Raw genomic sequence first — 14,970 nt, forward strand, 5'->3', positions numbered from 1 at the left:
TATAAGATATTAAGGTTGTTATTTACTTTTGATAAACCAACTCTTTAATTATTATGAAATGACCTCTTTATCCCAAGTAATATTTTCTGCTCTGAAATATACTTTCATATTAAATAGCTCTTCCAGCTTTCATTTGATTCATGTTAGAATGGCATATATTTCCCAATCTTTTGCTTTAACCTCCCTGTGTCCTTATAGTTAAGGTGTAGTTTCATGTAAGCAACATACAGTTGGGACTTGATTTTTAACCAATTTGACAACCTCTGATGTTTAATTGGATTATTTACATTACATTTTCTAGGAATAAATTTAACATCTTTGTCGTCTTTTCTCCATTGTTCTGTATTCCTTTAGATTAACTGAATATCTGCGATCATTCTACTTTTTCTTATCTGTTGGCTTATTAGCTATAACTCTTTGTTGTGTTATTTTCATGGTTGCTTTCGGTTTCATATTATACATGTTTAACTTATCACAGGCTACCTTTAAGTAATATTATGTCATTTCACATATATTACAGGAATCAAACAATAATATTCCACCATTTCTTCCATACAAACTTTTGTGCTATTGTTGCCATACGTTTTAATTGTATGTTACAACCCACAAACTACATTGTTTTTGGCTTTGGTTAAACATTAATTATCTTCTAAAATAATCTGAGTAATAAGAACAATATATTATAACATATATATACATGAATAATATATATTTATTCAAGTAGTTACCACTTCCAGAGCTCTTAATTCCTTGGACAGATCCATATTTCCATGTAGTATCATTTCCATCTAGGTGAAGGACTTCCTTTAATATCTCTTTTTTGTTGTTGTTGTTGAGATGGAGTCTTGCTCTGTTGCCCAGGCTGGAGTACAGTGGCATGATCTTGGCTCACTGCAACCTCCACTTCCCAGGTCCAAGCAATCCTCCTGTCTCAACCTCCTGAGTAGCTGTGATTACAGGTGTGCACCACAATGCCCAGCTGATTTTTGTATTTTCAGTAGAGATGGGGTTTCCCGATGTTGGCCAGGCTGGTCTTGAACTCCTGACCTCAAGTGATCCACCCACAAGGGCAGGGATTACAGGCATGAGCCACCACACCCGGGCCTTTTAGTATTTCTTAGATCATAGGTCTGCTAGTAAATAATTGTTTTTAGTTTTGAGCTCTCTTCCTCACATGTCTCATAAAAGACTTTTTGCCTTTGTTTTTGAAGGTATTTTCACTAGGTATAGAATTTTGGGTTTACAGGTGTTTTTTTTCCTCTTAATACTTAAAGATATTGTTCTCTTGTCTTCTTGCTTGCATTGTTTCTATCAATAAATATTCTGTCACTGTCCTCTTTGTTCCTTTGTATGTAATGCCCTCCCCCAACCCCCTTATTGCTTTTAAGATTTTTTTCTATCAGTGGTTTTGAATAATTTGATTATGGTGTTCTTTGGCATAGTTTTCTTCATGTTTCACGAGCTTGAGAGTTTGGTGAGCTTCTTTGATCTGTGAGTTTATAGATTTAAAAAAATCTGAAATCCCAGTCATTTATAAAAGGGTATTTATTTCTTATTCATCTCAAGTCCAATAAGAATTCTACTGCCCTACTTTTTGTAATTTACAACCATCTATAATACCTAGTTTCCAAGAACAATGCAACAGAAACAGAAGTGAAGGAGGAGGGCACAACAGCTTTTAACCGTCTCAGTCTGGAAGTGGTTCCAAAAATGTCTCTTCCTTTTACAATCTATTGTCCAGTAGTCACATGGCCTCAATCTAATTGCAAAGAGAAGCCCCAAAATATAAGAGGACATGTGGATATTTGGAGAACTTAAACTGTCTCTGTCACAGAAAAAAAGGAGGTTCCAAATAGAGAACAACAGAATGAAAACAACTTAGGGGGCATGGGCTGGAAAAGCTTCCCCAAAGCAATGACATTTACGCTAAGATCTAAAGGGAGAAAGAACTCAGCCCTTGTATATTTGAAAGATAACCAATATAGTGAAGAGGTAAGAGGCTAACACATTATTCAAGTTATAAAATATGCATTCCTAACATGGCCTGTATACAATAGATACTATATAGCTATAGAAAACTTTCATGGGTGCGGGCACAAGATCTTCACCAATCTTGATCAGTTAAATTGTTTATGCGCTAATCTCTTACATGTAGAAACATATGCAGAAGGATGAGACTTAACACACAAAAAAGTGGTGCTGAAAAACTACAGGATTCACTCATTTCTTCAACAGCACTCACTAATTGTCTAACAGATACAAGGCAGATTACAGGGTTATAATGTTTACTGCAATTCTCCCTATGTGGAATTATTCTATACACTCAAACACAGAACTGGGGTTTCTCCCATGGAGAAAGGAAATATAAATTCTAAAACAAAGTAAAATTAAAATTTAGAAACCATCTTGAATTAAACAGAATAAAATAGGAAAGAGTTCAGAATGATAAAAAAAAATTCCCACTCTGGTCAAACATTTTAATAATAATCAGTGTTCTGGATACATAAATTTGATAATTTCTCATGAAAAGTAATTATAGCAATACTTTTTTTCCCCAAATGAAGAAATGAGTTTTAGACAAATACACATATCTCCATGCTTACTAGTTAGGTCGATATCCACCTTTATATGCCTACTAATTATTCGATTATTTTATGTTAAATCTGCGCCATGAACTCAAACTCGTCTAACTCACCTTCTTTAGTTTTATCCTTTAATCCTATAGTTCATTCTCATTTCTTTGTCCAATTCCCTTGAATAAATTGGAAGGTGCTAATCCTCAAAGGCTTCAAACTAGACAACTGAAGAGAACATTTGAAAAACTATTTCAGAAAAAGATAGATAAGATAGAGTTTACCTAATTGTGTTACAGAAATAAATGAGAAGTAGACTTCTCAGAGAGCAAGTAAATACAAAGCGGGTAAGCAAGCATCTCTCTTGATGCTCTCTTAAATTTCTGCTGTAGGACTGTGACTATGGTACGAAGGATGCTACACTTGGTTCTCTTGACAACGCTCTGGTACTTACTCACTGAGTGAACTCACACCAGTTACTCAGTTCACTCTTTTTCCTTAACCACAAACCTCAGATAGAAATAGCATCTACTGGTAAGGATTGCTGTGAGTAATAAATGATTTATTGTATATAAAGCACTTCTGTACGGTGTTGGCATTAGTAAATAGTACGTTTACCATTCTTGACACTTGTAACAGCTGTCATGAAGTCACAGTTGTGAAATACCATATTAAAATTTCATTGAGTTGATAATTGTTTTCAGCCTTAGATCTAAATGTTTTCACACAGTTCATATAATTTAAACCCTCTTAAATCAAATTCACCCTGCACCAAATTCTATTCTATAACAAATATTTATAGCAGAATTCCAGTGTGCTTCAAGTTTGTTGAATATTATAATTTCCCTTTTATTATTCTAGTTTGAAAAGGATGCCACTGGTTCCCAGTTTTAAAAGACTATTTTTCTAATTACTTTACTCTATACAAAGATACATACTCCAAAAATTTAACTTTTAATATGATATCAGTTTAATACATATAACTCAATAAAAGCTAAAAAAATAAAATAAAATGCCTACTTAGAAGAAAAAAAGAATATAACATAAATAACAGACCCCTTTCTTACCTCGACAAAGTGACCACTTATTGATAAGAATCTCTGCACGGTCAGGACAGGAGTAGGAAAGCATCTGCATTCGGTCATTTTTATTTCTCCTTAGCTTTAGGGTCAGCTACTGGACAAACAGCAAGGCTGTGTACTCTTATATCCCGAGTATTTCAAATCCTGAACAAAGTTGCACAGCTTCTGAACATAAACAAGGCTTAGCTTGTGACAACCCCAGTACCATTAAACAGTACAGAATTCTATCTCATTTCTTTGCTTGTTGCTCAAATGAGATGCATGGAAACTCCCTGCACATTCTGTTTAATTCTTATGCAAACCTGTCTTCAAACATTAGAATTATAATTCTAACTTGGAATTTATTTTACTCAAGACATTGCCCTAATTGTGAGAAATCTCAGATTTCTAATGATAAAATAATTTGAAATACACATTTACTAACCAAATTATAGAAAATAATTTTATATTATTAAGCTTGAAGGTGTAATCAACTAGACTCATTCATTTTTTCATTTGCTTATTGTTTAATTTGTTCATTATAACAGTCTTATGAGATATACATAGGAGAGGCTGTATTCATCTACTTCTATACAGCCAATCTATCAAAATAACCAATGAGCTCCATTTATTCTGTAAAACATGAAGGCTGATGCCCAGCCCTTGCTGGACATATCAGAGAATAGTTAATAAACTATTCCTAACCCTATCAGTTGAGTTTCATAACCAAGAGACAATTTTTGTATTTCCCAGCCTGTCTTTGCCAGTTTTTTCATAGTAAATTCTATAACATAGGTAAAAATGATATAAATAAATGACAATGGAGTGCAAAAGGGAACAGTTCTTATTTGTAAGAAAACTAAGCTGAATGATCTGGAAAGACTCTCAAGAACTAAAAAGAATTAGTATGACTTAGGTAACAGCAAGGCGACTTTGAAGACTGGGAGACATTTTGAAAATCTAGATGAATTTTCACTGTTACACCGCAACCTGAAAATTACAGGCAATGAATTATAAGTATTATTAATGCCAGAAGATGATGCAGAAGTCCAATCAGTGGGCTCCAGAAAGCTTTTAATCTATGTTAAAGATTGATGAATGAATATTTAAATTATTTATTATATAACACAATGTTTAAGGTACATATGCATTGTTTTACAATTTTCTACTTTAACCAACTTTTTCTATTAACTAACAAACTATATGTTCCCAATATGTAGTATAAAAGGTCGATTTTCAATTCTCTTTTTATGAGAAAAGTAAGACTCATCAAAGTTAAGTAACAGTCAGTAAATCACAAAGCCACATTATAAATTCAGACTGTATATACCCATATTTGAATAGTATCTTCTGCTAGCAAAAATGTACCAAAGCGCAATTACTAAAATAGAGGCTACTTTGAAAGGAATAGTATATTTAATATGTCTTTAATCCCATTGCTATCATTTTTAAACCTTACCAAAAAGAAATTATGAATAAAAATAGGAATACCATTATTGAGCAAGGTAAAAACCGTAAAAAATATAGGTTATAAGTATGGAAACAGGGAAACCGAATGATCAGCAACTTGGTGGTTACATGTGCTAGGAACTTGTATGTGAATGTTTGAAATATATGTGCTTACGTTATGCCTTACTATGTTCTGAGAGACAGTAAAATGTAACAAGAAGTTTAAAAGGCAGGCTCTGAAATCAGTTGATCTGGGTTTGGGTCTTGGCTCTACCATTTACTAACAGGTAATACTGGTCAATTCACTTAACCTCCCTGTGTCTCAGTCTCTTTAACTATAAAATGAAGAAGTTAATTCTTATCATATAAGGGTGTTTGTAGGATTCAATAAAATAATCCAGGTAAGGGAGTGCCTGCCACATAGTAAGCACACATGACTCACTAGATAACACTGATGTGCCAGTGAGGGTGCTAATAAAATCGGTAAGAGTATTCTTGGCATGGGGGCCAGTCTGCCCGGATTCAAATCCCAACTCAGTTACTTAGCAACTCCATGAACTTGGAAGAAGTTACTTAACCTCTTCATGCCTCAAATTTCTCATCAGTAAAAAATATATAATAGCTCCAGCTTCACAGGATTATTGTGAGGATCCAATGGGTTAATAAATACAAAGTGCCATTTGTAATATAAATGGCATACAAAAGTGTCATAATGTAATAAATGTTAGCCACAATTTTGGCATTATTGGCTTTTTGGCTACATAGAAAACTGCCCTTTCTCAGAACATCCAGATTTTTTTTTTTAATCACTGCGGTCACTTTAGCTCTATGCTTCTCACACTCTCTGTTTGAGACACTCAAACAATTTAGTCTCTAGCACAGGACTCAGGCAATTTAGTATTTAATACAGACAAATCACCAGTGCCATCTAGCAGCGAGCTGCTAATAAATTCACCAAATAAGGAATGTTGCTCAAAAGGGGTAAAATTTCTACAGATATAAATTTATTAAGACAAACAATCCAACGTAGTTAGAAATCTGTGACAAACTAAATGTAATGTACTTTGAAAACTATGACTATTTTAATACTTTTAAATTAACAAAGAAAAATTTGTAGATATGTGTGGTGTACAATGTTTTGACATATGTATACATTATGAAACAGCTAAGTCAAGATATGTATTTTTGTGGTGAGAACATTTAAAATCTACTTTCTCAGCAATTTGCAAGTATATAGTATGTTGTCATTAGCTAAGTCACCATGTTGTACAATAGACCTCCACAACTTATTCCTGTCTAACTAAAATTTTGTATCCTTTAACCAACATCTCCACAATCCCCTCTCCAGTCCTCAGTCCCTGGTAACCACCATTAACTCTATGTTTCCATGAGTTTACTTTTAAAAATTCTACAGGTAAGATCATGCAGGTTTTTCTTTTTGTGCCTAGCTCATTCTACTTAGTATAATATACTTCAGGTTCCATGTTATAGCAAATGACAGGATTTCATTCTTTTAAAAAGTTGATTCTTATTTCATAGTGTATATATACAACAACATTTACTTTATCCATTCAGCCACTGATAGACACTAAAGTTGATTATGTATCTTAAAGTAATGCTGCAATGTGCAGCATTACTTTAGGAGTGCAGATATCTCTTTGACATACTGATATCATGACATTTGGATATATATACAGAAATTGAATTTTTTGATCATACGGTATTCTATTTTTAATTTTTTGAGGAACTGTCATGCTGTTTTCTAAAATGACTGTACCAATTTACATTCTAAACAGCAGTGAGCAAGGGTTCCTTTTCTCTACATCCTTGACACTTACCTCATTTTCTTGATAACAGCCATCCTAACAGGTGTGAGGTGATATCTCATTGTGGTTTTAAATTGCCTTTCCCTGATAATTAGTGAAGTTTATCATTTTCATATACCTGTTGGCCATTTGTATGTCTTCTCTTAAGAAATGTCTTTTCAGGTCATTTTGTGTAGAATGGACATTTTAAGAATTAATGTTGTGACACGTTTATACAGTTATTGAAATGTCATAGAAATGCCAAGTAGAGAAAATTTCAAAAACTGCAAACTATAAGAAGATTGCTTGATAAATACAGTACCAACAGGAGATTCATTGTGAGTGAATCAAACAATTAAGAAACACTGTTAAAATTTTTTGGACAGATTTGTGATGTTAATAAACTCCTGATCTTCTCTAGATCTCATTTTCCTATGATATAAGAGTGCTGCACGTGTTGAATTTTTTTTCTAGTTTTAAAGGTAAGTGATACTATCACTATACTAACTTTAACATCATTAATGTAAGCATTATCTGCCAGAGCATTTTTCTCAGGGGGAAACTGATAGCTTCTGAGATTCTTATTAACTTGATGATTTTTGTCAGTGCAGCTATATTGGAGGAAAAGAATTAGAAGTAAGAATTTTTGATATAATGTAAACAGCACAAAAGCTATAACATATGCTAAGTAAGATATTACATTATATTGCTGGATAAAGAAAAATATTAATACCACATAAAGATCCCATATAATAGCATTATATAGCTTTACTTTTTGCACATCACGATTGTTAATCAAAGCTTACAGAACTCAAAACTACAAAGCTACTGTAACCTATACTATACCTGCAGTCCTCATTTTGTGCAGTTTAAATATGCACAAATTTCAGAACAACAATTTAGTTAAATAATACTAGTCCTCCAATAACACATTTCAAATTTCATAGTAATTATACAAGAGCTGCTAGCTCTTTAGTCCACAAATCACTACAGAAATAACAGATGAGATGATGATCAGTGACCAGTCATAGCACTTCGTTCAAATGATTGGTCACTGCACATTTACAATCATCAAACATAGATGGCAAAGTGTTGTTTTCTCCATGTTTCCCAGAGATAAACCCACATGATATTTTACAAAAGTGGATAACAGACAGAGGGGATTAGCCTATAAAAGTGAAAGTATAGCAAAGAAACAAAATGTGATAATGCTGGGATGGAAACTGGATGTAAGTAGAAGATCTGAACAACAGCAAACAAAGACAAGAGAAACCTAGGCCCGCATGAAGCGAAGGTAAGTCTTATGTTGAAAAAGCCTGATAAACATAAAAAACAAAGTCATTTCAATAGGAATCTAATTTAATGTAAATGGAGTTGTAGGAGAAATAGCTGACCATAGAATGCTGACACTGAATCCTTTGGAGAGACGTAGTTACGCAGCCAGAGGAACTTAATGAGGGTGAATCCATCACACAAACGAGGAAAGTGATCGTAATAAAAAAGACAACAACATCTCAGATGAAGTGATGCCAATGTGAAACTTCATACTGAAATTCCTTTAAATGTTAAGGAACTCTCAGAGAAATTTCACAACATTGAAAGTAGAATAGACAAAATACTGGGAGCTAATATAAACTTTGAAAGGAATATAACAGTTCAATTCACCAAGACATAGAAAAGATGCCCATTCCATATGATGTTATAGAATTAGATAGAAGACAAACACTGCTCCAACTACTTTTGACGAGCTTTTGCAAAGATATCATACACTTTCTCAATGTTTCTAATGTTTTAAATTAGAGTGTACTAAAAAACATTAGTTTAGTTTTACTAATTATTCATTTCCCTATACATTTATGAACCACAGTAGGAGAGTTTTCAATGCTTGGATAAGAAGTTTTAAAGGCCACAGAAAAATTGTTATTTTTACCTTTGATTATTAAGATCACATTACCTGGTTTCATCTTACATCGTCATTTTTAGGGTCCCATACTACTGTGCAAAGCAAGGAGTGTATGTATTGCCAATGCTTATATTTCACTTTCAAGGATTTTGTCCATGTAAGCACAAATCATTCAGAAATCACTATTACACCTATTACTAGTAAAATAGCTAGTCTCCTTCTGAATGTATTTTATAAATTACTTGCAGTATCATAATATGATGTTGAAAGATGCCCTTTGTTTCACTTTTAACAAAATCAGATAAATAAGAGGAGCATTATGTACCTGGTAGTGGTAACTGAACTAATATACCACTGACTCTTGGGTCCATATTCAATTGATCAGTTATGTCCAAAAGTTCTTCCTGAGAAACATCCTTAGGTTTTAGAATGAGCTCACTACAAATACCTAGAAGAAAAACAGGTAGAGAAGGTCACTTGACTAACTGAATATGGTTTTTCATCAATAGTGTCTGACACAGTGTGGGACTGTTCCTACTGCCGTGAAAGGTTCTGATGTTCCATGCATCATCAGGAAGGATTTCTCCAATAGTACAGGTGTTTCCTCTTGATCCACATATATTCTTTGGCCTGGAATGCCGGGTGACAATTTGTACTTGTTTGAGATAAGCTACTGTTAGTAGATTTGAAGAGAATAAAAATATCACTACCACACAACTATTAGGCCAAGTTTAACAGAGTGAACAAGCCAGGTTTATTATTTGATTAAAGCAAATATAATGAAAGCAGGCCTTTTAGATGTAAACTATCCTTTGCATATCTTGCCATAGAATATAAAACACACTGAATTAACCCTATAAGAAATTTGAAGAAAAATCATATGAAATTAACATAAGCTTTGGTAACTGAATAATCTTTAATAATAATACATGCAATTCAAATGGCACTTATTTGATAATTATCATTCATAATTATCACGATTTGAAGTAAAAACAGAAAACATATTTAGTAGTAATTACAACTAAAACACACACCCACCTACAGCAGAGGCAGCTCTTATCTTATTCCTGACATATGTATGGCTTGCTGGGTTATCTCCCACTAAAATTATACTGAGGTGAGGTCTTCTGTTTCCAAGGGAAACCCATGATTCCACATCTCGCTGTATTTCTTTCTGGATATGCTTGGCGATTTCGGTTCCTGATATAATAATGGCTTCATGTCTGTGGAAAGCAAAACAATAAATACTAAAAAGAAAATAAGAAACATTCAACTGCACAAATTTAAGGTACAAAACTCAATAAAACCACCATGATTCTCCAAGCACCCAAAATTTGATTTTTTTTTTCAATTATAGTGACACCTACTCTTCAGGTTCATAAATATTTTATAATTTTGTGAAGGATTCCAACTCTGTTATTTAGTTCTACAGTAAAATCTATCTGCTATAAAATGAATGTGTATGTCTCTTCAAAATTCATATGTTGAAATCCTAACCCCAAATGTTACGGTATTAGGAGGTAGGTCCTTTGGGTGGTGATTATACCATGAGGATAGAGCCCTCATAAGTGGTATTAGTGTCCTTTTAAGAAATTCCAGAGATCTCCCTTGTGCCTTCTGCCATGTGAGGACATAGCACGAAGACAGCTATCTATTAACCAAAAAGCAGGCCCACACCAGACACTGAACCTTCTGGTGTATTGACCTTGGACTTCCCAGTCTACAGAACTATAAGAAATAAATTTGTTTTTGTATAAGCCAACCAGTGTACAGTATTCTGTTATAGCAGCTCAAATAGACTAAGATGCTAACGACAGTGTACATTTCTTCACAACTTTCACATACATATATAAAACATATATATTATATACACATATGCATACATATGTATATACATATACACACATTTATGTATTCATATAAATTATCAAACCACATACTCAAGATCTGGACTATAATATTGCCTAAATTTAAAGTTCTGCTATTTTTTCTAAAGAGGCAGATCAATCAGCACAGCCTAGTTAAAACTGGCAACCATCTTGAAGACTGGACTCCACTATGTATACACGTAGCCCCACAATCTTGTGACCCTAAGGCGAAATCAGTTCGTTTTTGGTTAGCATATCCAGCACAAGACTCTGAAGTCATGAGCTTCATACTACACAACTCTTTTAACTTACTCAAAGAAAAATGTTATTCCATGGCCCCAGGCATGGCCCCGGACAACGGCTGTGAGTCTTGCCATGCTTGTCACTGATTATGGTGGGGATCAGGTCAGTAAACTGATAGTTTAGTTCCTTCCCAATGCAATGGCATCATTTCTAATGGAGTAAGTTTCCACAGAAGATTACTTCCTGGCAGTTTATAAGTATTTCAGAAGGTAAGAAGTGCCATAATTTGATAGATGATATAAACTATCTCTGGAAAGGCACAAAGAAATACTTTCTAGAAAGGCTTTTCTGCTCTCCATGACCTCAAACTTTAAAGTGGTGAATTACATTGCTCTTACTGTGTGTTTATTTTTTTAAAGGTATCTGATAAAGTAGAAGGTGGTCCCTTCTTCCTTCTGCCCCTGTCCTTTCATTATTGAATGGCCCGGTAAAAACATGATTACTACAAAAAACATCAAATGTAGGTCAATAAATATTATGAAAAGGAGGAAAAGGGAAAGAGTAAGAAGCAGAAGAGAAAGAGGAGGAGGAAAGGAAGCCCTTATAAACCTTAATTCTTTGTGGTATCTGTACACTTTAAAGTTTCTAATGAGGGCGGGTGCTATAAATATCCGACAACACACAAAATGCAAACTTTGTGCTCCTTCCAAATAAGTCAACTGCTCTCTCTAGCAGGTTTGTGGACGTATAGGTAGAACTTGATCAAAAATACACCATTATAGCATGGCACCAGTCTTCCACTGCATTCATCTCAGTTCATGCAATTTTGATGTAAACAATGTTCTGCTAAGAAGCAATTCCAAGCGTGGTCTATGGATACACACATCAAAAACTGCCTGAAATTGCAGATTCCCAGACCCCACAATCCACATCTACAATTCAGAATTCCTGGGGGCAGGGGAAAAACCTGGAAATCTGCATGTCTAATAATTTCCTACATGTGATTCTTGTGTATGACCATGTTTGAAAACCACTTTAGTTTACCATAAAAGTGTATTTTAATAACAATCATAATTTATGAGTAAATAACTGAGCAAATTGGTTAGACAATACAATCACAACTAGACATTCTAAGTAAACTCTACTTTTGATTCTAATTTTGTCTACTCTTCATTAAAATTTTAATAGCTTTCAAGACATGAAATGTCATGATGAATTCGATATAATAATCTTGTTCTGCTGTCTTATTTCTGTAAAAGATTTATTCAGTATAATTGTCATATAATAAACTGGATATATTTAACATGTACAAGTTTAAGTTTTAATATATGTATATACCTGAGAAACCATCACTATAGTCAAGAAAATGAACATGTCTATCATTCCCAAAACTTTCCGGGTGCACCTTTAAAATTTTGCCATTCCACCTGTCTCTGCCAGATTCCACTCCTCAATTCACCATTCCAGGCAACCATTGACCTCTTTTGTTCAGTATATATTAGTTTGTATTATCAATAATTTTATAAAAATTGAATCAAATACTACATACTCTTTTTTGGCCAGCTATTTCCACTCAGCATAATTATTTTTTAATTAATTCACATAGTTGCATGTTTGAATGGTTCATTTCTTTTTTATTGCTGAGTAGTATTACATTGTATGGATATACCAATATTTGTTTATCCATTCAATTGTAATTAATGGATATTTGGGTTCTTTCCAGTTTTTGATCATGACAAATACAGCTGTTACGAACATTTTATAACACATATGCTTTAATATATTTTGTACACATATGCTTTAAAATTTTTTTTGGTGGGGGACAGAGTCTCTATCACCCAGGCTGCAGTTCAGTGGTAACATCTCGGCTCACTACAACCTCTGCCTCCTGGGTTCGAATGATTCTGATGCCTCAGCCTCCAGAGTAGCTGGAATTACAGACATACGCCACCATGCCTGACTAATTTTTGTATATTTAGTAGAGACGGGGTTTTGCTATGTTGGCCAGGCTGGTCTCGAACTCCTGGCTGCAAGTGATCTGCCCCTCTTGGCCTCCCAAAATGCTGGGACTACAGGTGTGAGCCACCACTCCTGGCCGCTTTAATTTCTTTTGAGCAAATATCTCAAAGGGGAATGGCTAGATCACATCGTAAGTGTATGTTTAAATATGTTAAAAACTGTTATGTTACAAAAACACTGTACCACTTTGCAACTTTGCATTCCTTCAAACACTATATGAGTTCTGGTTGCTCCATATACTTGTCATCACTTCAGATGGTCAGGTTTTAAAACTGTTGACATTTTAGTGGACATATGGTGGTATGTCACTGTGCTTTAAATTTGCATTCCCTTAATGAATACTGATGTTGAACATCTTTTCATATGCTTATTTGCCATCTGTGATCTTCTTTAGTGAATTAAATAATTAAGTCTTTTGCCCATTGTTTAGTAGGTTGTTTCCTATTTTGAATTTTTTTTAATTTTATTATTATTATACTTTAAGTTTTAGGGTACATGTGCACAATGTGCAGGTTTATTACATATGTATACATGTGCCATGTTGGTGTGCTGCACCTATTAACTTGTCATTTAGCATTAGGTATATCTCCTAATGCTATCCCTCCCCCCTCCCCCCACCCCACAACAGTCCCCGAAGTGTGATGTTCCCCTTCCTGTGTGCATGTGTTCTTATTGTTCAATTCCCACCTATGAGTGAGAACATGCAGTGTTTGGTTTTTTGTCCTTGCGATAGTTTGCTGAGAATGATGGTTTCCAGTTTCATCCATGTCCCTACAAAGGACATGAACTCATCGTTTTTTATGGCTGCATAGTAGTCCATGGTGTATATATGCCACATTTTCTTAATCCAGTCTATCGTTGTTGGACATTTGGGTTTTTTTAAAGTTCTTTGTGTATCCTAGATTCATGTCCTTTATCAGATATGGGGTTTGAAATATTGTCTCCCAGTCTGTGCTTTGCCTTTTTATTCTCATGTTTTTAGAACAGTTCTTAATTTTAATGTACTCCAATTCATTATTTTTTCCTTTTATGGACCATGCTTTTAGTGTTGTATAAAAGAAATCTTTGCCTAACTCAAGGTCACAAAGGTTTTCTCCAGCGTTTTCTTCTAGATGTTTTATGGGCCTAAGTTATACATTCAGTTTATGATTTATGTCTATTTTTAGTTTGGTGAGAATTTGTATGAGGCTACTGCCAAGTGTTTTTTATGTCTATTGAGATGATTATATGTTTTTCTCGAGTGTTCGTCTGTTAATATGGTAACTGATTAATTTTCAAATGTTAAATCAACTTGCATTCCTGGGATACATCCCAGTTGGTTATTATGTATCTATCCTTTCCAGACTATCATGGATTTCATCTGAAATTTTGTTAAAATTGTTGCATCTACATGCATAAGAGGTGTTTGTAGTTTTCTTTTCTTATAATGTTATCATGTAGCTTTGATACCAGGATGATGCTAGCTTCACAGAATGAGTTAGGAAGAATTCTATCCTCTTCGAATTTCCGGAAGAGTATGTAAAGAATTGGCATTTTTTTCTCGCTTAAATGTTTGGTAGGATTCACCCATGAAGCTATCTGATTCTGGGGTTTTCTTTCTGGGAAGGTTTAAACCTACAAACTTAAATTCCTTAATATAGAGGGCAATCCAGGTTATCTAATATTTCTTGAGTGATTTTTGTAGCTTGTGCTTTGTACCTTCCAATACTTTGTATGTAATTATAAGCAAATCAAGTTAAAATAAAATAAAACTTTTGAGGTTTTTATTTTTCAAAGTAAAGTAACAAACTTTTTTCACTGTTTCCTATGAATTTCTGGTGAGGATATTTTATGAATTCATTTAAGTAGCCTTTTGGCACTAAGATAACAAGGATCTTGTATATTAGCAAATACTAAGAACTGCAGATACAGCAACAAATTCCAGCACAACTCATTTATAAGTAGTAGCAAATAAAACTTTCCATAAATCAATTTGTGTCAGCAATATTTTCTTAGGGTAGAACACTATTATAGAAGCAGATTCATCTGTTAAAAAAACTAGTAATCACC

General features: G+C 33.9%; 1 protein-coding gene across 8 annotated transcripts in view; it reads right to left on the bottom strand.

Moving 5' to 3' along the window:
* MTHFD2L (methylenetetrahydrofolate dehydrogenase (NADP+ dependent) 2 like) overlaps positions 1–14,970 on the bottom strand; it is a 154,625-nt gene that overhangs the window by 118,478 nt on the left and 21,177 nt on the right. For 7 of the 8 annotated variants that reach the window (XR_010156568.1, XR_010156569.1, XM_016951591.4 and 4 more), the window contains exons 2-3: positions 9,830–10,014; positions 9,117–9,239 (exon numbers count right to left, since the gene is read on the bottom strand). Coding sequence is in view for 6 of the 8 variants with exons in the window: in XM_016951591.4 (XP_016807080.1) it covers positions 9,117–9,239; positions 9,830–10,014 (308 nt within the window). In the remaining 2 variants the exon portion in view is untranslated. Of the gene's footprint in view, positions 1–3,640; positions 3,817–9,116; positions 9,240–9,829; positions 10,015–14,970 lie in introns of those variants that run through there. The other variant, XM_024356116.3, reaches the window with a different exon arrangement.

This window comes from Pan troglodytes, chromosome 3 (genome assembly GCF_028858775.2).
Source record: "Pan troglodytes isolate AG18354 chromosome 3, NHGRI_mPanTro3-v2.0_pri, whole genome shotgun sequence".
Classification (NCBI taxonomy): domain Eukaryota; kingdom Metazoa; phylum Chordata; class Mammalia; order Primates; family Hominidae; genus Pan; species Pan troglodytes.